We start from the raw sequence: 23,686 nt of genomic DNA, 5'->3' as shown, positions 1-23,686 counted from the left end.
CATTGACTGCAGCACTGGGAGCCCGCCAACAGCATGCTGGGACGGCCCACCCCCCCCCCCCCCCCCCCCCCCCCCCAGTGTCTCTCTCTCTGTCTCTGTCAGTGTCTCTCTCTCTGTCAGTGTATCTCTCTCTGTCTGTCAGTGTCTCTCTGTGTTTCGGACAGCGAGGGGTGGGAGGAGGTAGGGGGGAGGAGGGAGGGAGAGGAGGGGAGGAAGAGGAAGGGGGAGGAAGAGGAGGGGAGAGGGGGGAGGAAGAGGAGGGAGGGAAGAGGGGGAGGGAGGGAAGGAAGAGGGGGAGGGAGGGAAGAGGAGGGGAGGGAAGAGGAGGGGAGAAGAGGGAGGGGGAGAGGACAGAGCGGGAGAAGAGGGAGGGGGAGAGGAGAGGTGGGGGTGGGGGAGCGGGAGCGGACCTGAATGGGGTGGGGGGGGGAGGCGGGTGGAACAGACCTGAACACGGTGGGTGGTAACGGGAGCAGACCTGAACAGGGGGTCGGGGGGCGGGGGGGGGGTGGAGGAGCAGGAGGAGCGGACCTGAATACGGTGGGGGCGGTGGGAATGGGAGCGGACCTGAACGGGGGGTGGTGGGAGCCAGAGCAGGAGCTCAAGATAAAGAGGAGGGAGGCCCGAGTCCGATCTTCGTCGCCCCAATGAGCCCATTCGGGCCCCTCCCCCACAGCCTCGGCACCTGGAGCTACTGCACATGCACGCACATTCTAGTGCGCATGTGCAGAGATCCCGGCACTGTTTTCAGCGCCGGGACCTGGTTCCATCCCCCACAGCTTGTGCTGCGCTGTGCCAAGGGCCTGCAACGTTCCAGCAGCGGGGAGAATACCAAGGTAAGTTTTAGGCGCGGTTTTGTTCTAAAAAGTCGGCGCAGCTCACGGAGTTGCACCGTTCTAAGCGTGGGGGGAAACTTGGGCCCCTAGTTTCTAAACTTTTATTATCAACTTGTTTCAGCACTAAATTTTTGCAACCCCATTTTCATATCCATACTCTAATTAAATAAAATATGAATGTTTACAAAATTGTTATGAATAGTCATGGTGTAGTAATTCAGGAGCACAGGGTAACACACCAGTTTGGTAGTGAACATGTTAAACCACTGTATTACTCAAAACATAAAGGCATAAACACTCAGTTTGGGGTTGTTTCAAAATGTTATACATTCAAACATACTGTATGACTAAAACAGCAGGTACAAGTGCCTGCAGGGCTTGAAGCATTTATTCATACCAAACCTGGTCAAAGTGCACAGGAGTTGAACACATTTTCATTAATATTGACTGGTAAAGAAGAAGGCAGCATTCCATCATAAAAAGAAAGATACTCAGCTGAAATCAAGGTAATCTTAAAATGATTCCAGAGTGTACAGCTCCAGTGAGTTCAGAACATAGCGCACCACAATTTGTGTGTTTTATTTCACACTAACATATCATAGATGCCTTTAACCATGCATTCAGAAGCCCACATAGAATTTCAAGTCATAGGATTCCCTTTCATTGGCCTGTATAGGCAAACCTAACAAAAATCAATTCAACACAATGTCTTCTTTAATATACTTCATTCTTAAAATTAAATGCTTGAAACAACTATATAATTCCCATAATTCCCAGATGATATTTTGCATATCTAACATTTAATTGTTCCAAAGCTAGAATGTATAAAACCAGAAAGGTGAAAAACTAGAAATGGATTCATATTTATTTTAAAATCTCCATTGGTATAAATTAATACTTAAAGAAATGTGTTCAGACAATTCTTGTGATGTTTAAAATATATACAGGCTAAAATATTACGGGCAAGATATATAAACAACAGAATGGAATCATGGACATGGAAGTCATAAGTCCTGAATTTCAGGTTACTTAACAATATGTGATTTATGGACGGTTTGTTTATAATCTCGATGGCAACAATTAGGGATGTGTGAACTGATGTGAACATTTTTCTAGGTCTCCAAAAATGGCTTTTTATAGCCTTGATCTTGAACCGTTAAATTATTTGGTAGCCATCTCGGTTTTGCCTTTCTGTGTGATTTTGCAAAGCAATCAATCAGTTATTGACTATTTTAAGATACCTAAGCATATACCCCCAGGTCCTAAGCATACACCCCAGGTCCTAAGCATACACCCCAGGTCCTAAGCATACACCCCCAGGTCCTAAGCATATACCCCCAGGTCCTAAGCATACACCCCAGGTCCTAAACATATACCCCCAGGTCCTAAGCATACACCCCCAGGTCCTAAGCATACACCCCCAGGTCCTAAGCATAACCCCAGGTCCTAAGCATACACCCTAGGTCCGAAGCATACACCCTAGGTCCTAAGCATATACCCCCAGGTCCTAAGCATAACTCCAGGTCCTAAGCATACACCCCTAGGTCAGGCATAGCAGGGTAAGGTGAAGATCCAATGTTCCTCTACCTTGCCCCAACAAAATGATTTGACAAAACCTCAGAAGAGCAATCCTACTACACCTTGTGCATTTTCTCTCTTTTCACTGTTAATCCATTTCTCACTTTTCACTGCAGGCAAACTTAAGAAGAGATTGCCAACTTTTGACAGATTCTTCGTATTTTTTTCTGTTCGCTCATACCCACGAACAGGAGTAGGCCCTTCAATCCCTCGAGCCTGTTCTGCCATTCAATTAGATCATGGCTGACCTGCACCTTAACTCCATCTATCCACATTGATCCAAATCCCTTGATCCTCTATCCAACAAAAATCTATCAATCACAGTTTTAATTAAAAAAAATCTTGATACCCTTACGTAACAAAAATGTGTCTACTTCAATCTTGAAAATTTCAATTGGCCTGACACCCATGGGGCTGGATTTGTGGCTTTGATGTTTTGGGGACGGTAATAGTGGTGAGGTGGTAAGGTTTGTGCCTGGGAAAAGTTTATGCCTCAGTTGGTAAAATTGGGCATCTGGGCCCCGAGTCAAGGGGCAAAGCACTAAGGGAGGCGTTGTACACCTGTCTTAGGGCATTAGGATAGGAAACTCCTGAGCTAAAGAGCTGGGCTGGGAGAACTCCGAGCGACGCTAGGGGGAGAAAAAAAACAAAAAAAACCCACAAAAACATTCCCAAAACATTGCCCCAAAACAACGCCACCACAAGACAAATCGCAAAACAAATTAAAAGAAAAAACAATCACACTTATCTTCGGAGTCCGCTGTCGGTATCGGTGGACCGCCTGATTTCCCAGGTGGTCACTGCGGGACGCGCTTTGGGGCGTACGGGTTGGTCAAGAGTCAAAACTCGTGCCAGTGTCGCAACCTGGGACGTTGCAGCTTTCCCGGGCAGTGTTGCTCAGTGACGCTGCTAAACCGGACCCGAGGATCGCTACGGGGCGCTGGAAACTGACCACCCACCCAAAACAACTCACCGTCGCCATTGCCGCCACTCCAGGGCAAAAACTGGAGTGGAGAGGAGCCAAAAATCCGCCCCTATAAATTGGCCAGAAAAAGCAGCAAACCTGAGGACTGGGAGAAATTTAGAATTCAGCAGAGGAGGTGAAAGGGTTTAATTAAGAGGGGGAAAATAGAGTACGAGAGGAAGCTTGCCGGGAACATAAAAACTGACTGTAAAAGCTTCTATAGATATGTGAAGAGAAAAAGATTAGTGAAGAAAAACGTAGGTCCCTTGCAGTCGGATTCAGGTGAATTTATAATAGGAACAAAGAAATGGCAGACCAATTGAACAAATAATTTGGTTCTGTCTTCACGAAGGAAGACACAAATAACCTTCCGGAAGTACGAGGGGACCGAGGGTCTAGTGAGAAGGAAGAATTGAAGGATATCCTTATTAGGTGGGAAACTGATGGGATTGAAGGCCGATAAATCCCTGGGGCCTGATAGTCTGCATCCCAGAGTATTTAAGAAAGTGGCCCCAGAAATAGTGGATGCATTGGTGATCATTTTCCAACAGTCTATCGACTCTGGATCAGTTCCTATGAACTGGAGGGTAGCTAATGTAACCCCACTTTTTAAAAAGGGAGGGAGAGAGAAAACGGGTAATTATAGACTAGTTAGCCTGACATCAGCAGTAGGTAAAATGTTGGAATCAATTATTAAAGATGAAATAGCAGTGCATTTGGAAAGCAGTGACAGGATCGGTCCAAGTCAGCATGGATTTATGAAAGGGAAATCATGCTTGACAAATCTTCTGTAATTTTTTGAGGATGTAACTAGTAGAGTGGACAAGGGAGAATGTGTGGATATGGTGTATTTGGACTTTCAAAAGGCTTTTGACAAGGTCCCACACAAGAGATTGGTGTGCAAAATCAAAGCACATGGTATTGGGGGTAATGTACTGACGTGGATAGAGAACTGGTTGGCAGACAGGAAGCAGAGAGTCGGGATAAACGGGTCCTTTTCAGAATGGCAGACAGTGACTAGTGGAGTACCGCAGGGCTCAGTGCTGGGACCCCAGCTCTTTACAATATACATTGATGATTTAGATGAAGGAATTGAGTGTAATATCTCCAAGTTTGCAGATGACACTAAACTGGGTGGCGGTGTGAGCTGTGAGGAGGACGCTAAGAGGTTGCAGGGTGACTTGGACAGGTTAGGTGAATGGGAAAATGCATGGCAGAGGCAGTATAATGTGGATAAATGTGAGGTTATCCACTTTGGGGCAAAACACAAAGGCAGAATATTATCTGAATGGTTGCAGATTAGGAAAAGGGGAAGTGCAATGAGACTTGGGTGTCATGGTTCATCAGTCATTGAAAGTTGGCATGCAGGTACAGCAGCTGGTGAAGAAGGCAAATGGTATGTTGGCCTTCATAGCTAGGGGATTTGAGTATAGGAGCAGGGAGTCTTACTGCAGTTGTACTGGGCCTTGCTGAGGACTCACCTGGAATATTGTATTCAGCTTTGGTCTCCTAATCTGAGGAAGGACGTTCTTGCTATTGAGGGAGTGCAGCGAAGGTTCACCAGACTGATTCCCGGGATGGCTGGATTGACATATGAGGAGAGCCTGGATCAACTGAGCCTTTATATACTGGAGTTTAGAAGGATGAGAGAGGATCTCATAGAAACATATAAGATTCTGACAGGACTGGGCAAGTTAGATGCGGGAAGAATGTTCCCGATGTTGGGGAAGTCCAGAACCAGGGGACATAGTCTTAGAATAAAGGGTAGGCCATTTAGGACTAAATGAAAAGAAACTTCTTTACTCAGAGAGTTGTTAACCTGTGGAATTCCCTGCTGCAGAGTTGTTGCTGCCAGTTCATTGGATATATTCAAGAGGGAGTTAGATATGGCCCTTACGGCTAGGGGGATCAAGGGGTATGGAGAGGAAGCAGGAAAGGTGTACTGAGGGAATGATCAGCCATAATCTTATTGAATGGTGGTGCAGGCTCGAAGGGCCGAATGGCCTACTCCTGCACCTATTTTCTATGTTTCTATGTTTCTTTTGGGGGTGAGAATTCCAGATTTTCACAATTTTTTGCGTGAAAAAATGCTTTCTAATTTTACTCCTGTGTGGACTAACTTTAATTTTAAGATTGTGTTCCCGTGCTCTGGATTCCACCACCAGAAGAAATTGATTATTAGTAGCTAAACTATCAAATCCTTTTTATCATTTTAAATCTTTCAATTAGATCATCCCTCAATCATCTAAACTCAGCCCTGGTATCATAGAATCATAGAAATTTACAGCACAGAAGAAGGCCATTCAGCCCATTGTGTCCTTGCCGGCTGACAAAGAGCTATCCAACCTAATCCCAACTTCCAGCACTAGGTCCGTAGCCCTGTAGGTCACGGCTCTTTAAGTGCGTATCCAAGTATTTTTTAAATGTGATGAGGGTTTCTGCCTCTACCATCCTTTCAGGCAGTGAGTTCCAGACCCCCACCACCCTCTGGGTGAAAACATTTCTCTTCATATTCCCTCCAAACCTCCTACCAATTACTTTAAATCTATGCCCCCTGGTTATTGACCCCTCTGTTAAGGGAAATAAGCCTGTCCTATCCATTCTATCCAGGCCCCTCATAATTTTATACACCTCAATTAGGTCTCCCCTCAGCCTCCTCTGTTCTAAAGAAAACAACCCCAGCCTAGCCAATCTTTCCTTGTAGTTAAAATTCTCCAGTCCAGGCAATATCCGCATAAGTCTCCTCTGCACCCTCTCTGGTACAATCACATCTTTCCTGTAATGTGGTGACCAGAACTACACACAATACTCTAGCTGTGGCCTAACTAGTGTTTTATACAGTTCAAGCATAACCTCCTTGCTCTTATATTCTATGTTTCGGCTAATAAAGGCCAGAATCCTGAATGCCTTCTTAACCACCTTATCTACCTGGTCTGCTACCGTCAGGGATCTGTGGACATTCACTCCAAGGTACCTCTTTTCCTCTATACTTTTCAGTGTCCTACCATTTATTGTGTATTCCCTTGCTTTGTTAGCCCTCCCCAAATGCATTACCTCGTTCTTGTAAATCTGCACTATACCCTCTCCAAGGCCATTGTATCCTTCCTGAGGTGTGGTTCCCAAAATGGAACATAGTCCTCCAGATGGAGTCTGACCAAGGTTCTGTCCAACTGAAGCATAACTTCTTGCCCTTTGTATTCCAGCCACAGTACAGAATTTTTGATGACTTTTTATACCTGTGCACTAGATTTGGTGATTTGTGTACATGGACACCCAAACTCCTTTGCTCCTTCACAGTTCCTTGTCATGCGCCATTAAGAAAATATCTGATTTGTCTTTCTTGGATACAAAGTGCATGATTTTACATTTCCCCACATTAAACTTCATTTGCCATTGTTTTCCCTCTCGCTTAATCTGTCTATGTCTCTGTGTAACTTCTTGCTCCCATCTATACAATTTGCCATGCCTGCTACCTTAGTGTCATCTGCAAATTTGGAAATAAATCACTCTATTCCTTCAACCAAGTCACTGATGTATATGGTGAAAGGCTGATGCCCCAGTACCGTTCCCTGGGGGACACCACTTGCCACGTTTGCAAATCAATGTATATTCTCCTTATCCCTACTCTCTGTCTCCAACCTCCCAACCAGTTACCAACCCCTGTCACAAGGTTACCTCCAATTCCATGCGCTTTTATTTTCGCTAACAATCTCTTATATGGAACATCAAATGCCTTTTGCAAGTCCATATAGATAATATCCTTAGACAGTCTCTTATCCACCATGTTTGTGACTTCTTCAAAAAATTCAACTAGCTTAGTCAGACAAGAACTAACCCTGACAAATCCATCTCTGATAAGCTCATACTTGTTTAAGTGCTCAGTCACTCTGTCCCTGATGATGCATTCCAATAACTTCTCTACAAACGACATTAAACCAACAGGTATGTAGTTTCCTGATTTTTCCCTCCCTCCTTTCTTAAACAATTGAGCAACTTTTGCAATTTTCCAATCCAAAGGCACAATTTGCAAATTAAGAGAGCTTTGGAAAAATCTGATGATTTGCAATTTCCTGGCCTGTTTATTTTAATACCCGGAATGGAAACATTAGTTCCTTCAGATTTGTCTGTCAGTCCCATCATTTTCTCCATTCCCATTTTCTTACTTATATTAAATCCAATATGTTCCTTTGTACTGCTGGTATTTTGTCCTCTTCCTCGATGGTGAAAACGATACAAGGTATTCATTTAGCATGTCTGCCATTTCCTTATTATCCATCATAGTATCACTTGCCTTTTACTGGTTTGAGATTGACAACCACTTCGAAAGAACATTTTTTCCCATTAGTGTAAGTCAACTACAGATCTAACTCAGAGTGAAAAGCTAACTTGCTCCACTCAGTGCACCGAGTTATACATTTAATAGGCTTGTATGGAGTATGAACACCAGCATAGATCAGTTGGGTCAAATATTTGGTCTGGTATGATGCTATTTGAGTGATACAAACAGCTCAGTTTCACATGCTCTCACCACCGGGAGTGCCTCACCCAAGCGGTCATTATTCATGTGTGACCATTGACGGTGACTGTTGACAAGCTATTCCATCACAGGGAGCATTGTATTTGAGCTTAATCCTGCCATTATTAGATGTCTAACTATGTAAACTTCCAGCAGGATTGCTGGATAATGATTTGGAGCAGAAACCATGGATGACAACCGAGGCTACTGAGACTAAATATGGCACCCCGACCAGCACCCCAGTGCAGATCAGCTAACTCAACACAGAGGGGTGAATCCTTGGGACCTTCTGGTTGGTATGACTCAGCTATTTACACTGGATAAATTTACTGAGCCATCAGTGGAATGTATCCATTGAATGATCATTGCGAAGCACGATCTTGTTCATTCGGCAAAGGGATATAGTAGTAAATTTCATCTTGAAGTCTGTTACAGTACAATCTGATTGGGAAAAGATAGAAATCTGGAGAAACCCCTAAAGGTACAAATCAGATAAGCAGCAGTCCAAGGAAGTGAACTGACATACAATGCAGCTTAGAGGACAGTTGAACTCGCTTTCCAGAAATAACTCAGCTGCTGGAACATAGTTTTTCTGCAGCAGCCTATATTGTCTTAATACCAGACTTCTTTTGCAGACTACTTGCAGAGAGCCGGCACGGGCTTAAAGGCCCGAATGGCCTTCTTCCATGCTGTAACCATTCTATCATTCTATAATTTAGCAAAAGTGGAAACAATAATAGTGAAAATATGAAAAGGTTTACTGTAATATTGTGGTCTGTGTAGATATTGTGTAAATTAGATTTTTGATAGTTTCAAGTCAACCAATGCAAGCACTGGGGAAAAATACAGCAACTTTAAAAGTGTATTTTTTTATATAAAGTTATGTACAGTTTACATATAAACAATATTACAGCAGCCATATACTTAATAAAACATTATTTTAAGGAAACATTAATAAAAATTTGAACTTTCACTTTCAGTAAGTTCTTCCAAATATGATTAGATTGGATGTTAGTGACTGAACTCCGTTTAGGAACAGTATACTGGTCACTTCATAGAATTTTGCTGTTTATAATTACATTCCTCATGTGAATTGAATTATTTGGGAAGCTCTGGAAATAATGTTCAATGACTGCAGGTACACTGTACTGCTCTCTCATGGCAATTATCTTAAATAACTGCATCTATTTCAGCATAATCCAGGAAAGCTTAACTTAGGAGTGGGATTTCTAGTTTTAACTTGCCCACAAAAGAAAGATATTTTGATGGATAAAAGGATGTTACTGAAAACCCACACTGATGTATTCCATATACAAGATAATATAGAGTGTGCTACCCAAAAGCTGGCCCTGAAATTACATTTCCTTCAAATAATTCATAAATATTTTATTGTACAACACAGGGACTGCATACGACAATGGTCTTGAATCGGCTGAGCCTATATGGCACTTAATACGTTTGATCTTGTTCAGTTAGCTGTCAATTCTGTTAACTGGATCCATAATTTTCTTATATCCCATACTTCACCATTTGTACTGCTCTAATTGATGCTTTTAACCATGACAAAACAGTTAGTAAACTCAGAATTTGAACTGAACGCCAAATACAAGTAAAAGTTTGTCTAACGTATGTACTTACAGTCTAACCTCTTCAGCATTAAAGCCCCCCCTTTGGATATTCATGCAGAGAGAGTGAATTGTATTTGTTACTGTTAACGGATTTCAGCAAAGTGTGGACAGTTAATTCACTGTTCAGGTTTGTAGCATCAGTGAAAATACTAAAGTCTGTTCTGAAATAATCTTTCCATTGCTGGTGTGCAGTTGAACATAAACGATCGATGAGAATTATACATCTTTTGCAGTGAGGCGGGGTGGGAGGGTAACTACTTTAAGTTAACAGACATGCAAAACCAGTCAAAGCTCTTTTCAAGTCAAAATGACAATTAGCTTTTAATGTAACTGAGTTTTTCTCTGCTCATTTTATTTTATTTCCTCTGCTTAGCACAATGGGAAATAAGCCCAGCTACATTGGTCCTCTGTACTGATTTCCTGACAGATGTTGTCTGATTGTTGGGCTTGAACCTGCTGCATCTCCCAACTTCTGCCACATAATCTGCAAATAGGCCCAAAAGGAAACAGTGGTCGCTTCATCTCATTTACTATCATGAATGGAACCACACTAGACCTCCTTCAGAGAGTGCATAAAGTGTGAGGAATCAAATAATCAGTATATCTTTTAGTGGGCAATACCTTCCTCTATATACAATACACATGAAGCAGTTTAAAACCATTTGTTTCCACTAATTCTTTGAGGGATGAGGCCTGTTTATACTGATGATGTATCAATACTGACTTTGCATTAGAGCAGTCTTCCATGACAGTTAAAGACCCATGATAGTCTTTCCCACAAGTGAAAAAATATTTGGAATGCATCATCACCCAGCAAACATTTTGTTTATTCTCACACTTTCAATTGTTTTCCAGCGTTCTGAAATCCTTGCTGGCTGTTCATTTATAGATGTTGCATGCTATAGGTACCCATTAATGATCATTTATTGCAGTGGAGCATTGTGTTGTTCTATATTTTGGTATTTGCTGGAATGAATTAACACTTGCCTGCTCCGTCACAACAGCATCCTTCATTCCATAGATTAAAACATTCCCTTGAAAAATGACAATTTCTTACAGTTTTGTATAGTTAACCACACATCAGTGCAATGCCATACTGCTAGTGTTTCAGCAAAACTCTTCTCTCTCTCTCTTAGGTGGTCCCTTGTATCGAGGATGACTTGCTTCCACACCAAAAAGCGTTGAGTTCACCGGTGTTTCGATGAAGACCTGATATTCCACGTCGCGAACTACATATTGAAGGGTGGAAATGTGGGGTGGCCATTACACACCAGCCACCACATGGGCTTGACAGAGCTAGGTCTTGGTCCAGTGGAACCAGCGTGGCGCCCTGACCTATGAGGAAACGCCTGCCACAGGTCGGGGGTATAAGAGGAGGAGCCATTTCAAGATACAGTGCGGCGACCCATTCCAGGAGGGCGACGGCTTCGAGGAGGGCGACTGGGTGATATCACCAAAACCCAGGTTGTTGATTGGAGCGTGGGCAGGAACTTCGGTGAGAACTAGGTACAGTAGAGGTGCGACGAATGATCAGGGCAGAAGTGTGGCGAGCGATCATGGCGGAGGTGCGGCGAATGACCGGGGCAGTAGAGCGGAGAGAGATCGGGGCACACGAGCGATGTGATTGGGGCCCAAGAGAGATGAGAGTTCGGGGCCCAGAAGAGGCATGGGCCCAGGGGCAGCACGGGCCAGCCCACACTGCGATATGTGTGCACACTAGGTCCATGCAGCAGAGCTGGTTTCCAGGCTTGATTAATCCTTGTCTCAGCAAAATGGTGCTGATGGCACTGGTCTGAGTCATTGCTCACTCATTACCTCTTCTGATCCAGATTTAACTAAATCATCTAAAGATTTCACTATTCAGTCATACACTGGTCAATTTAATAAAAATTTGACGCTATTTCACTTTCACTAATATGCTGACTTTTAGGAGCAAGGATTGAGGCACCTGATGTTTTCCCAATACTTAGGAATGACTAGACTATTAAAAATGTTAGATTAGCTTTCTATCACAAAGGGGTTGAGTTATGGTCAACTCAGGACAAATCTCTCCCCTACGAACTTTAAATCCACATGGTTGGTACATAACTCAACTCACTCATGACCAGGGTCCTCAAAACCAGTAATAAAACTAATTAAAAATGGAAACATTAAACTGAGGTGATATATTTGAAGTTAAGGTTTGTATTCTTGGATTAGTATAGAGAATACTAAGAGCCACACCTAAGAATACTTATATGCCTGCAATGAAACAAGAAACAAGTACTTTTGTTTTCTAACTGGGCTTTTTTTTTTACAAAAAAAGTTGTTTAATAAAAGTATAACAAGTGTTTTGTTGAATTCTTATTCTTACTGGCTTTGTTCATTTTCAAACACTAAGGATCCACTAAATGAGAGTTGGGCGGGAGGCACAGCAGGAGCTGAATGCTGTGGCACAATTTACTCACATTACACATTTCTCTGACTATAGCTTTCTCTGTTTCACTCAGGTCATTCTCAAAGTCTTCTTCTTTGTCCATGTTTTCATGCACTCCCATGACCTAAGTTTAAAAAAATAAATATTTGATTAGCAGCAGCACACAGTTAAAAAAATTAGAGTGCTGCTGTCATCAAATGACAACACCACATATATTCATACATTTGAAAGTCTATGAGATGTGTTGTGTATACTTGAAAACAAAATGCACCAGGGCAGAGGCAAGTAGATGGCAAGTATGTTTTAGTTTTGCAGTTGATTAGTTGAATGTTAAGATGATGAAGATTTAATTCACAAGTTATTTTAAGTCACGTGGTCCAGCTATTCATTTCCAAGAGCCAAGAGTGAAGTACGGGCTACTACATCATTGTTCAGTTCATCAATGTGTTCTTCAACATTGGCTGATTGCAACAGCTTGATACGACAGTGTGACTTTCATTAATCCTAATCCAGATATTGCAAATACTGACAGAAGAGATGAAAGGGATTTGACAAGATATGGGAGAGTCAATCTCCAAACTGGCAGACACCAGAGTTTGTGAAAGACTTGAGCCACCTTAAAACTTGAGTGCTAGTGCAGACTGGCTCTGTAGATTAACAATCATGTGATGTTTCATTAGTTTTAGAAACCTCAGTGGTGCGAGGGAGGTGAAGATCGAACATGAACTCGCCATAATCCTAATTCACTTATATGTTGCCTTGAGGTGAACTGATATTGGGAACATCTAAGGGCAGTTCTGTCTGTTTATACGACCTTGGGTAGAAGAGATTGATAGAAGTGGTGGGAAGAGGGACTCGGGTAAACAATTGAACATATTAATTTGCTGTACAAGTGAATCATTTTAATAGTGAATTGTTTCTGCAGTTTTCAAAATATAAGGAGAGATTTTTCTAATGCCAATGTACCTCGCCTGCTGTAAACTTGTATCAGAAAATCGTAGTTTAATGCATGCTCATGATGGGCAAGATGAGATACCTTGTCATAGACAAAGGCTCAGAAATTCTACCCTACATTGAAATGCTCCTATCATCAGTGTTGCTCTGATTGACTGAAGTGAAATACACCCTTTCGAGAAACTGATCCGTCAGCAGCCCAGGAAAGACCTGGCAAAATTTGCAAATAGTGGAATTAAAAATAAAGACTTGCATTTATAGAGCACCCTATTATGTATCTCAAAAACATCCCTAAATGATTTACATCAAATGAATTACACTATGCAGTTAGAGTTATGTAAACACAGTAGCCATTTTGCACATGACAGGGCTCCACAATCAGTGAATGAGATGAATGACTAGTTAATCTGTATCTATTGGTGTTGATGGTTGAGGGAGTACACTCAAAGAATTCCTTGGTCTAGAGTGAGCTTCAGTGCCATATGATCTTTATCTAGCTGGCAAATGATGGGGCTGTTCAACTATTTTAGTTGTGCACTTTAAACAAATGCCCCCTGCAAAGGGGGTTACACTCCAAAATAAATTTTTTCCAGTGCCCCTTTTTTTTGGGGGGGGGGCGGTTGGGGCCGTTCAACTATTTTAGTTGTGCACTTTAAACAAATGCAAGGGGGGCCACACTCCAAAATACATTTTTTCCAGTGTCCCTTTTTTTTGGGGGGGGGGTGTTGGGGCTGTTCAATAATGGAGGCGCATCACAGCTGAGCCTGATCTTGACTTCATTAACATCCATACGTGTGCGCTTCTATCAACAGCCATGATCAGGTATTGAGACTCCAGTTGATTTCCTCCTCCTTTTCCAGCCTTGGCCAATGAAGCCAATTACAGTGCCCCCTTTGTCAACTGTCTGAGATTTGCTAAGTCCTTACAGACGAAGAAGCATAAGTCGGGTCTCCCTGCTCTGTGTAAGCATTGTGGTTTTATGAAAGGGAAATCATGTTTGACAAATTTGCTAGAGTTCTTTGAGGGTGTAACAAACAGGGTGGATAAAGGGGAACCAGTAGATATCATGTATTTGGATTTTCAGAAAGCATTTGATAAGGTGCCACATAAAAAGATACTGCACAAGACAAGAGCTCATGGGGTTGGTGGTAATATATTAGTGTGGATAGAAAACAGAAAACAGAGAGTCGGGATAAATGGGTAATTTTCAGGTTGGCAAACTGTAACTAGTGGAGTGCCATAGGGATCAGGGCTGGAGCCTGAACTATTTAGAATTTATATTAATGACTTGGATGAAGGGACCGAGTGTAATGTAGCCAAATTGCTGATGAAACAAAGTTGGATGGGAAAGCAAGTTGTGAGGAGGACACAAAGAATCTGCAAAGGGGATATAGATAAGCTAAGTGAGTGGGCAAAAATTTGGCAGATGGAGTATAATGTGTGAAAATGTGAGGTTATCAACTTTGGTAGGAAAAATAAAAAAGCAAATAATTATTTATTGGGGAGAAATTACAAAATACTGTGGTATAGAAGGATCTGGGGAACCTTGTACATGAAACACAAAAAGTTAGTATGCAGGTACAGCAAGTAATTAGGAAGGCAAATGGAATGTCGGCCTTTATTGCAAGGGGGCTGGAATATAAAAGTAGGGAAATCCTGCAATAACTTTACAGGGTGTTGGTAAGACCACACCTGGAGTACTGAGTACAGTTTTGGTCTCCTTATTTAAGGAAGGATATACTTGTATTGGAGGCAGTTCAGAGAAGGTTCACTAGGTTGATTCCTGAGATGAAGGGATGGTCATATGAAGAAAGGTTGAGTAGGTTGGGCCTATACTCATTGGAGTTTAGAAGACAGAGGTGATCTTATTGAAACATATAAGATTCTGAGGGGGCTCGACGGGGTAGATGCAGAGAGGATGTTTCCCCTCATGGGCGAATGCAGAACTAGAGGCCGTAGTTTCAGAATAAGGGGTCGCCCATTTAAAATGGAAATGAGGAGGAATTTCTTCTCTGAGGATCATGAATCTTTGGAATTCTCTACCCCAGAGACTGTAGAGGCTGTGTCATTGAATATATTTAAGGTGAAGATGGACAGATTTTTTGAACGATAAGGGAGTCAAAGGTTATGGGGAGAAGGCGAGGAAGTAGAGCTGAGTCCATGATCAGATCAGCTATGATGTTATTGAATGGCGGAGCAGCCACAAGGGGCCAACTCCTGCTTCTCTTTCTTATGTTCTCATGCAGATATTTACTCACCAGTCCAAATGTTTAATGTTAAAAAGTAGAAATTAAGAGAAATATGAGATCACAGAACACTTTTTGATCAGAGGTATGTTCTGGAAATGAAGTATGAATTGTAACATCGATTTTTTAAAAAAGAGAAATTTTGCACAATAATTCTTTACCAAGGTTACTTAACACTGAATGTGCTTTTTCCTGATGTGATATTAATAATTGGCGGTTACTGAGCTGCTATTGGGATCATTGTAAGATGCAATTTGCAATACTTCTCAAAAGGTTGATAGAATTAACTCTACTTTTTATCTGGGTGGGTGCATTTATGACTTAAATTATACCCTGCAATTTCTTAGCTGCTTTGAACTGTTTGAGTGAGTGCGATGAGTACCTTGATAGCATGAACCACAGCCTCAGGTTTCTGTGGCTGTGAACTATATCCACATTTTCCAGCTTGATGGCTTGGAGATGACAAAGTCCCTTCAGCACCTGACATCTGCCTAAATGGAGCCTGTAAAGAACAATGTATGTATGAATTTTAGTCTAATCACTTTATATTTCAGATGGTGTACAATGAAAAAAATCATACAGTCCTTTCCATCATTGGTAGATATGGAGTGGGCTCCTGTTAGTAATCAGTTACTATGATTTGCAATTTTTTTTCTGAAAGACCCTTTTAGTATTTTATTTGCTATCTATCACATATAACACAGAAAATTGACTGATGGAAAAAGTAACAATACAAAAGAACCCAACTTAATTCACTTGCATGCAGAGTAACCAGACATAATGCAAGTAGGAAAGCTTCACACATTATGGGGCCGAAATTCAGGTGGGCCAGAAAGCTGGCGTACCTAAGAGTTTTTAGCTGTTACTCACCGCTGGAACTCTTGGTGCGGTGAGTAGATCCATTTTCAGGACTTTGAATTTTTTTCAAAGTCTTACAGGAAATGGATCATAATGAGGGTGGGCCTGAGACTCAAAGCCAGGATGATTGCCTGAAAATGGGTCAGTGGGGCCGTCCGCCATTGTCAATCAATGTAGTGACGTCACAGCGTGTGTGTGTGTGTCACCACTCTCTCTCTCCTCCATTAAAGGGAAGAGATGTGATCATTTTTTAACTTTGGCCACTGGGCCACCAGGGGGGATTTTGGCCGGGCCAATGGCCTGGCACCCAAGAGGGGGTGCCAGGCTACCTATTGTCGAGCTGGTCGAACCCGGGGCCAGTATTTTGCTGGCCGATCGGCAAGTTGGCCGGCAAAAATTCTTGCACTGCGGCCGAGGCAGTGGGCCCTCCTCTTTAAGGGCTGCCACACTGCTGGGCCCGCAGTCACTCTGCAGAGGTGCACCGGCAGAGAAACCTGTCAGGGGCACCGCATGGCGGGGGATTCATGGAGTGAGGTGAAAATCACTGGATAAGTACTTTTATTGTTTTTTATTGATTTTATTGGTGGTGATACCACTTGGGTGGTTTGAAGTCCAGGCCAAAAAATCCCTGACCTGAATTTAGGTTGGGTCAGCCTGCTGATCCCAAAGCTGTAGCCATTCGATTCTTAGGAATTGCCGCCGCAAACAGGCACTAACAGGTCTCTTTGAGACCCCGAATTTTGGCCCCTATCTTTCTTCCTTCTGGAAGTCAATCCCAGGCAATATCAAGGCTTGGAAACTTGTGCCTTCTGCAAAGGTGTTCAAACTCAATTACTCATCACTTATTGAACTAGGGTTGTTGGAACATGCACAAGATTTGACTGCTGGCCCTTCAGTCCACTTCTTCTTTGTCTGCCCTCTATAACCACTCGGCTCAAATTCATGAGACATTTGTTCTCCTACAATTACCTCGAGCAGCACTTTGTTGTCACCTAATATACAGCAAAAAAATAGAGAAAAATAGCAGATGCATTTGGATTTACAACTGTGTAGGTACAAATTTCTCATTTGAAAGAATGCAAAAACTTGCACAGGGAAAAATATTTACACCAAAGTGAGATTTTGGCAGAGCATGTAGCATTATTTTATACTTACAGGAATGGGAACTGAGGGACTTTGGTTGGAACTGAAAGATTTAAATGGTTGAGTGAGATTGATACTAATGTCTTTGCAATTAAGTAGTATAACCATGTTCTAGTTGTTTGGATGGGAGGGACTTGAACACTGCTGACCAGATTTAGTAATCTGTGTGTGTGCTGTGTGTGTATATCGATGTATTTATGAGGGCTAGTCAGGAAAGAATATAAAAGGAAGAGAGCAGTCATGTGAAGTGTATATTTCATTTACTCATAGGAGTTAGAGCTGAGATGTTAGTCTACAAAAGGTACATTCTAAACAATTTACAACCAAACATCCTTTACCACACCTGAATTTAAGGTGCTGTTATGCATGCTGAGTTCACTGAATATTTGACATGCATGTTGTGGGCCATCTTGGATCTTTAAATTATCCAGGGGGAGTGTGTTGCAGGAAATACTGACTAATTGAGCTCGCTTGAGAAATGAATTGCCAATTAGTTACACTGTGGACTGTACACAAGGAGGAAGAGTAGCTGGAAAGAGTTTCCATATCGTTGTTGCCATTGATGGTGCAGTGAACAGTAAGATACTGGTGGCAGCCTCTTGGACATGAAAAAAATAAGCTGAAACAGAGGGAGCCTGTGAAATTAGAACTATCCAACAGATTTACAACATTGCAGCTAATAAAATGGAACTGTATGGAATGGTAATTATGAGCAGGCCAGTGGCACAGAGCAGAAGGTTGCTTTGGACAACAAGAACAGGTGGGATTAAAGGCATAATTAAAGTTTATCGAGACTCTATAATCAGAGGGATTGATAAAATCTTACATAACCATGACAGGGAGTCCCAAATGGTGAGCTGCTTCTGAGGTGCCTGGGCTCAGACTAACTAATCAGGTCGTAAAGGTCCTATGCTGGAAAGGGGAGAAACCAAAAGTTGTGGTTCCTGTTGGGAGCCAATAACATAGGTAGGTATAGAATGAAGGTCCTACAAAAGAAATTCCAGGTGTTATGTAAAAGACTGGACTTCCAGGGTACTATTCGTAGGATTACTCCCCATGCCACATCCTTTACCTCTTAGAGAGAGACAAATTAGGCAGGAGAATGAGTGTCTCAACACTTTAACTTGGAACAGGAATTGGGCAGTCAGGGGGCGAGGTGAGCGCCAAACCCCTCTGACCTCGGCAGTATGAGGCCTTGGTGAATTTAACAGTAGGACATCAGCAGGTAAGTCACCTGGCAATTTTAACTCTGCCTCTAATGTTTAGGAGGAAGGGTTGAAAATTCCTGGAATTACTGGGGGAAGGAGAGATATTACTGTTGGGATTGCCTTCTCCTAAACTGAGGAAGTTCATTTATTTTGGCAGATAGGATAACTAAAATAGTTGGGAAGAATTTGAACCAGGCAAGTGGGACAAAGGCATGGATGATGGTTTCAGCAGCAGGTGGAAGTGGTGGTAAATAGGAGTAACTGAAACCTGGCGAAAGGAAATGGATGTGTGGGGAACACTCTGCAGGGCAAGGCGTGCTTCTGAATCGAAAGGCCATGGAGTGATACTGCTTATCAGGGCTGGCTTATACGTTGCTGAAAGGAAGAAATTGGAAATTGGCAGTCTCTTTAAAACAGAAAGGGGAAAACGTTTGTTTAGAATCTGTTACAGGCCATTGGAAAATAAAAAGCTAGATCTGCTGTGAGAGGTCATTAAACAAAATCAATACTAAGGCCTCTATTCTAACCATGGAGTATTTTAATTTTTCTGATTGACACTGGGACTGACAGCAGGGACAATTTGTAAGCACGGAGGAGCGAATTGAAGTATTCCAAAATCTTTTTTTTAAACAACATGCGATGGAAACCCTCAAGTGGAAAGGTGATACTGGATCTGCTGATAATTAATGAGAAGGGACTAATAAGACAAATTGACATAAGGTAATAATTGGCATCTGTTAATCATAACATTCTTACTTTTAAGGTTCAAATGAGGAAAGGACAGATAGTAAGAACTATTTTTAAAAAACTGGATTCAGAAAGGCAGACTTTAAAGGGTTGAAGTACCATATGAAAGGAATAAAATGTGAAGAACTATTTAAAGAGAAAGATGTGGCTGGAAAATGAGAGCACTTTAACGACTATGTTTTACATTACAGAGGTAGTTTATTCCAGAAACAAGTCACAAACAAAACAGGAGTTAAACCTACATGGATGAAAAAGGCACTAGGGAGAAATAAAGGACCTACAAAATTCTGAAATGGGATTGGAAGAATCCCCAAAGAGGCCTCTTACTACCAGAAAGCGACGGCCAGGCGGTGGAGTCGAGCGGCCACCGACTTCCGGTCCAATGGCCACCACCAGCGCAATTCACCTCGGGGATTTTTCTGCCGGTCTTTACCTCCGCCCCGCTGCTACCGACTGTTCTAAGTGCATCAGCAAAGGGCGCACTGCCGATCTGCCCCAACTCCATCACACCTACCGTGAAATTTACCTCGGCCCTTCCAGGGGAGGGCGCACTGCCAAGGCCGCCATGTTTTTTCTTTGTTGGCTGACTGCCATGTCGAGCTGACAGTTATGCTCCCCGGTTCGGCCGGGCCACCAACAAGCAGCCTAGCACCCTCTCTTGGCCCGGCTGGTGCCATCCCTGATGGCCCAGTGGACCGAAGTCTCTAAATGCCGAAGGCGCTCCCCTTTAAGTGAAGGGGAGAGCCATAGTGACGCACACGCGTCGTGATGTCATCTCCGCTGACCGACAGCGGCGGAGATTCCGTCCCGTCTCCACTTCCGCTCCTCTACAGTACTTACCACCCCACTTCCATCCCCATTATGACCGACCTCCAGTCCACCGGAAAAAAAACGACAAAGAGCTGAATTTACCTAAAGAGTCGACCTCATCCCACCCAGCGGAAAAAACACTTATGGAGCGGAAGGTGCAACCCATTTCAGGCGAAGGTAAATTTCGGCTGCATAAAATCAAGTAGAGGAATACAAGAAATGAATAAAAGACACAAAGTGAGAACATGAGGGGAACAAAACAAAAAATATAATTGACAATAACAAAATGCTCTTTAGAAGGGCCCAGAGCGATATTGGACCATTTAATGGTGGATTCCGGAGATCGTGTTCCAGGACAGGGAAATTATTACTATTTTGTGATTGTTTATAATCACCAAAAGTGTGTGTGGTGGGGTGGGGGGTCGGGGAGAGATGCTGTAGTTAATAGAGGATTATCAGGGGTAAAGCACACTGGAAAGCCTTAGAATCACAAGTGAAGGTATATTAGAAAGGTTGAGGTGATTTAAAGTAAATTTTAATCCTAAATGAAGTTTTAAGATTATGGCTTCGTGTTTTGTGATTTTTGTTTTCTCCAGTTGTTGGAGCAGCCTGTAGCGGTCCTTTGCTTCGGCCATTCAACACTCGGTTCCACTTGATGGAGAGCGGGCTCCATCCAGCGGAACACCAACATTGTTTCAGGATCCGACAGATGGCGTAGGACCCTGATTTGTATATGTAAGAACGCTGCATTGGGCTGGAGTGCTGCTTGCCTCATTCCTGACCGGCTCCAAAATCACGGCAGCTTGGACATTGGTGGGGATGGAGCAGTAAGTAGAGTTCCATTATATTTGGTCCACTGCTGCCCCATTCCTGCTTGAAAACAGGATGAAAATTACCCCCTTTGTCTAGGCTAAGGGTTAAAGGAGGCTTTGAAAGCACAGAGGAAGGTGACTAGATGGACACATTTGGAGAAGGAGTTCCAGAGGACAGGAATGTGGAGGCTGAAAGTGTTGTGCATAGAAGAACTCCACGAGGCTGAGTACTATGAGCTAAACTTAGTGTGACCTTAGTCGTCTTTATTACAACTCCAGAGTGCCTAAACAACATGGCAGCCAACCTTTTATACTGGCCCTGCACGTGTGTGCAGGTGACCATTAGGACTCCCAACAGTCGCGCTGTCTGGTGGCAAGCATTACATAGTTACATACATAACATCGCCCCCGCCCCCGCCCCCCAAAGTCTTCGGTACAAGTTATTTACAAGTTGAGGCGATCTGGAGCCCTTCGCTCCCTGGTTGATCGTCTAAATTCAAACCCTGGCATGTGTGAGTTGGCCGGACCATTGTTGCACTACACCGCAGCTGGTCTGACCGGACTGTCAGGAACGGTGGGTTCATCCTCGTGTTTGACAGCGAGGTGGATTGCTGGTTGGGTGTGTGTTGGTGGATCGTCGATGGTGATGTCTTCTTCAAGTCGTTCTTGGTTGTCAGTAAATCGAAATTTGGTCTGATCTAAATGCTTTCTGCACGTTTGGTCATTTAATAGTTTGATTATAAACACCCTATTCCCTCCCTTGGCCAAAACAGTGCAAGCAACCCACTTGGGACCACGGCCGTAATTCAGGACAAACACAGGGTCATTAACATCAATGTCACGTGAAACAGCCGTGCGATCGTGGTACATGTTCTGCTGGTGTCGCCGGGTTTCCACGTGATCATTAAGGTCCGGGTGGACTAGGGAGAGCCTGGTTTTGAGAGCTCTCTTCATTAAAAATTCTGCCGGGGGAACCCTAGTGAGCGAGTGGGATCACGTCCAGTAACTGAGCAGAATGCGAGACAAATGGGTCTGCAGGGAGCCATCCGTCATGCATTTTATGCTCTGCTTGATTGTTTGGACTGCCCGCTTCGCTTGACTGTTATACGTGGGCTTAAACGGAGCAGACCTAACATGCTTGATGCCATTGCGGGTCATAAACTCGTTGAATTCCGAGCTGGTGAAACACGGTCCATTGTTGCTGATAAGGACATCGGGCAAGCCATGGGTGGCGAACATGGCCCGGAGGCTTTCAATGGTGGCTATGGACATGCTGGATGACATGATGACGCATTCAATCCATTTGGAGTAAGCGTCCACAAAAACTAAAAACAACTTTCCGAGAAAGGAGCCTGCAAAATCTACGTGGATCCTGAACCACGGTTTGGAAGGCCTTGACCACAGACTCAGTGGAGCCTCCCTTGGTGCATTGCTCAGTTGTGAGCAAGTGTTGCACTGATGCACGCATGAGTCCAAGTCTGAGTCAATGCCGGGCCACCAAATATGCGACCTGGCAATTGCCTTCATCATGACAATGCCTGAGTGGATACTGTGTAGGTCGCATATAACCGTTTCCTTGCCTTTTTTTGACAAAACCACGCGATTACCCCATAAGAGACAATCCGACTGGATGGACAATTCATCTTTGCATCAGTGAAACGGCTTAATTTCATCACTGCATTTCCACGGGAATGGCCGACCAGTTCCTATTTAGAACGCAACTCTTTACTAATGATAGCGCAGGATCCTGGCTGGTCCAGGTCCTGGCGAGCTGTGACGGGTGACCCCTCGCTCTCAAAAGCATCCATGACCAGTAGCACGTCTGCCGGCTGTGCCATTTCAACCCCAGTGATGGGTAATGATAGCCGGCTGAGAGCATCAGCACAGTTTTCAGTGACTGGTCTGTGGCGGATAACATAGTCATGAGCGGATAATGTTCGTGGCCATCTTTGGATGCGGGACGAAGCATTGGTATTTATACCTTTGCTCTCTGAAAACAGCGAAATGAGCGGCTTGTGGTCAGTTTCAAGCGCAAACCGAAGTCTAAATAGGTATTTGTGTCTTTTCTTAACCCCATATACACATGCTAACGCCTCTTTCTCAACCATACTATAGGGTCTCTCAGCCTTAGACAGACTTCTAGACGCATATGTAACCACTTGGAGGTTGCCCGATACATTGGCTTGCTGTAACACACAGCCGGCCTCATATGATGAGGCGTAACAAGCTAGCACTAAATGTTTACATGGGCCATAGTGTACAAGTAACTTATTGAACATAGCACAATCCTGGCCTTCTCAAAGGCTGAGTCTTGAGATTTGCCCCAAACCTAGTCATCACCCTTACGTAGCAACATGTGCAAAGGCTCTAATAATGTGCTCAACCCGGATAGAAAGTTACCGAAATAGTTGAGGAGTCTCAGGAATGAACGCAGCTCCATCACATTCTGTGGTCTGGGTGCATTCTTGATGGCCTCTGTCTTTGAGTCCATGGGGCTGATGCCGTCTGCTGCAATCTTTCTCCCCAAAAATTCGACTTCTGGCGCCAGGAAAACATACTTGGAGCGTTTCAGTCTGAGTCCCACTCTGTCTAGGTGACTTAGAACCTCTTCCAGGTTGTGTAGGTGTTCGATGGTGTCACGACCGGTGATCAGGATGTCGTCTTGAAACACAACGGTGCGCGGAACAGATTTCAGCAAACTCTCCATGTTTCTCTGGAAAATGGCTGCAGCTGAGCGAATCCCGAAAGGACACCTATGGTTTATAAACAGCCCTTTGTGTGTGTTGATGCAAGTCAGTCTTGTCGAAGATTCAGCCAGCTCCTGTGTCATATAGGCAAAGGTTAGGTCCAACTTGGTGAACGACTTCCCCCTCCCACTAATGTTGCGAACATGTCATCCGCCTTGGGCAGCGGGTACTGGTCCTGTAGTGAGACTCGGTTAATCGTTACCTTGCAGTCTCCGCAGATTCT

At 43.5% G+C, this 23,686-nt stretch overlaps 1 protein-coding gene across 1 annotated transcript in view; it reads right to left on the bottom strand.

Annotated features, from left to right (window-relative positions):
* Positions 1-11,850: 11,850 nt before the first annotated feature.
* ccdc85a (coiled-coil domain containing 85A) overlaps positions 11,851-23,686 on the bottom strand; it is a 1,034,329-nt gene continuing 1,022,493 nt past the window's right edge. The window contains exons 3-4 of the mRNA XM_070888726.1: positions 15,521-15,640; positions 11,851-12,062 (exon numbers count right to left, since the gene is read on the bottom strand). Of these exons, the coding sequence (XP_070744827.1) occupies positions 11,898-12,062; positions 15,521-15,640 (285 nt within the window). The 3' untranslated portion in view covers positions 11,851-11,897. The remainder of the gene's footprint in view (positions 12,063-15,520; positions 15,641-23,686) is intronic.

This window comes from Pristiophorus japonicus, chromosome 9 (genome assembly GCF_044704955.1).
Source record: "Pristiophorus japonicus isolate sPriJap1 chromosome 9, sPriJap1.hap1, whole genome shotgun sequence".
Classification (NCBI taxonomy): domain Eukaryota; kingdom Metazoa; phylum Chordata; class Chondrichthyes; family Pristiophoridae; genus Pristiophorus; species Pristiophorus japonicus.
Note: the sequence above shows the minus strand (reverse complement) of the source record. Positions and strands in the feature narration are given on the sequence as shown.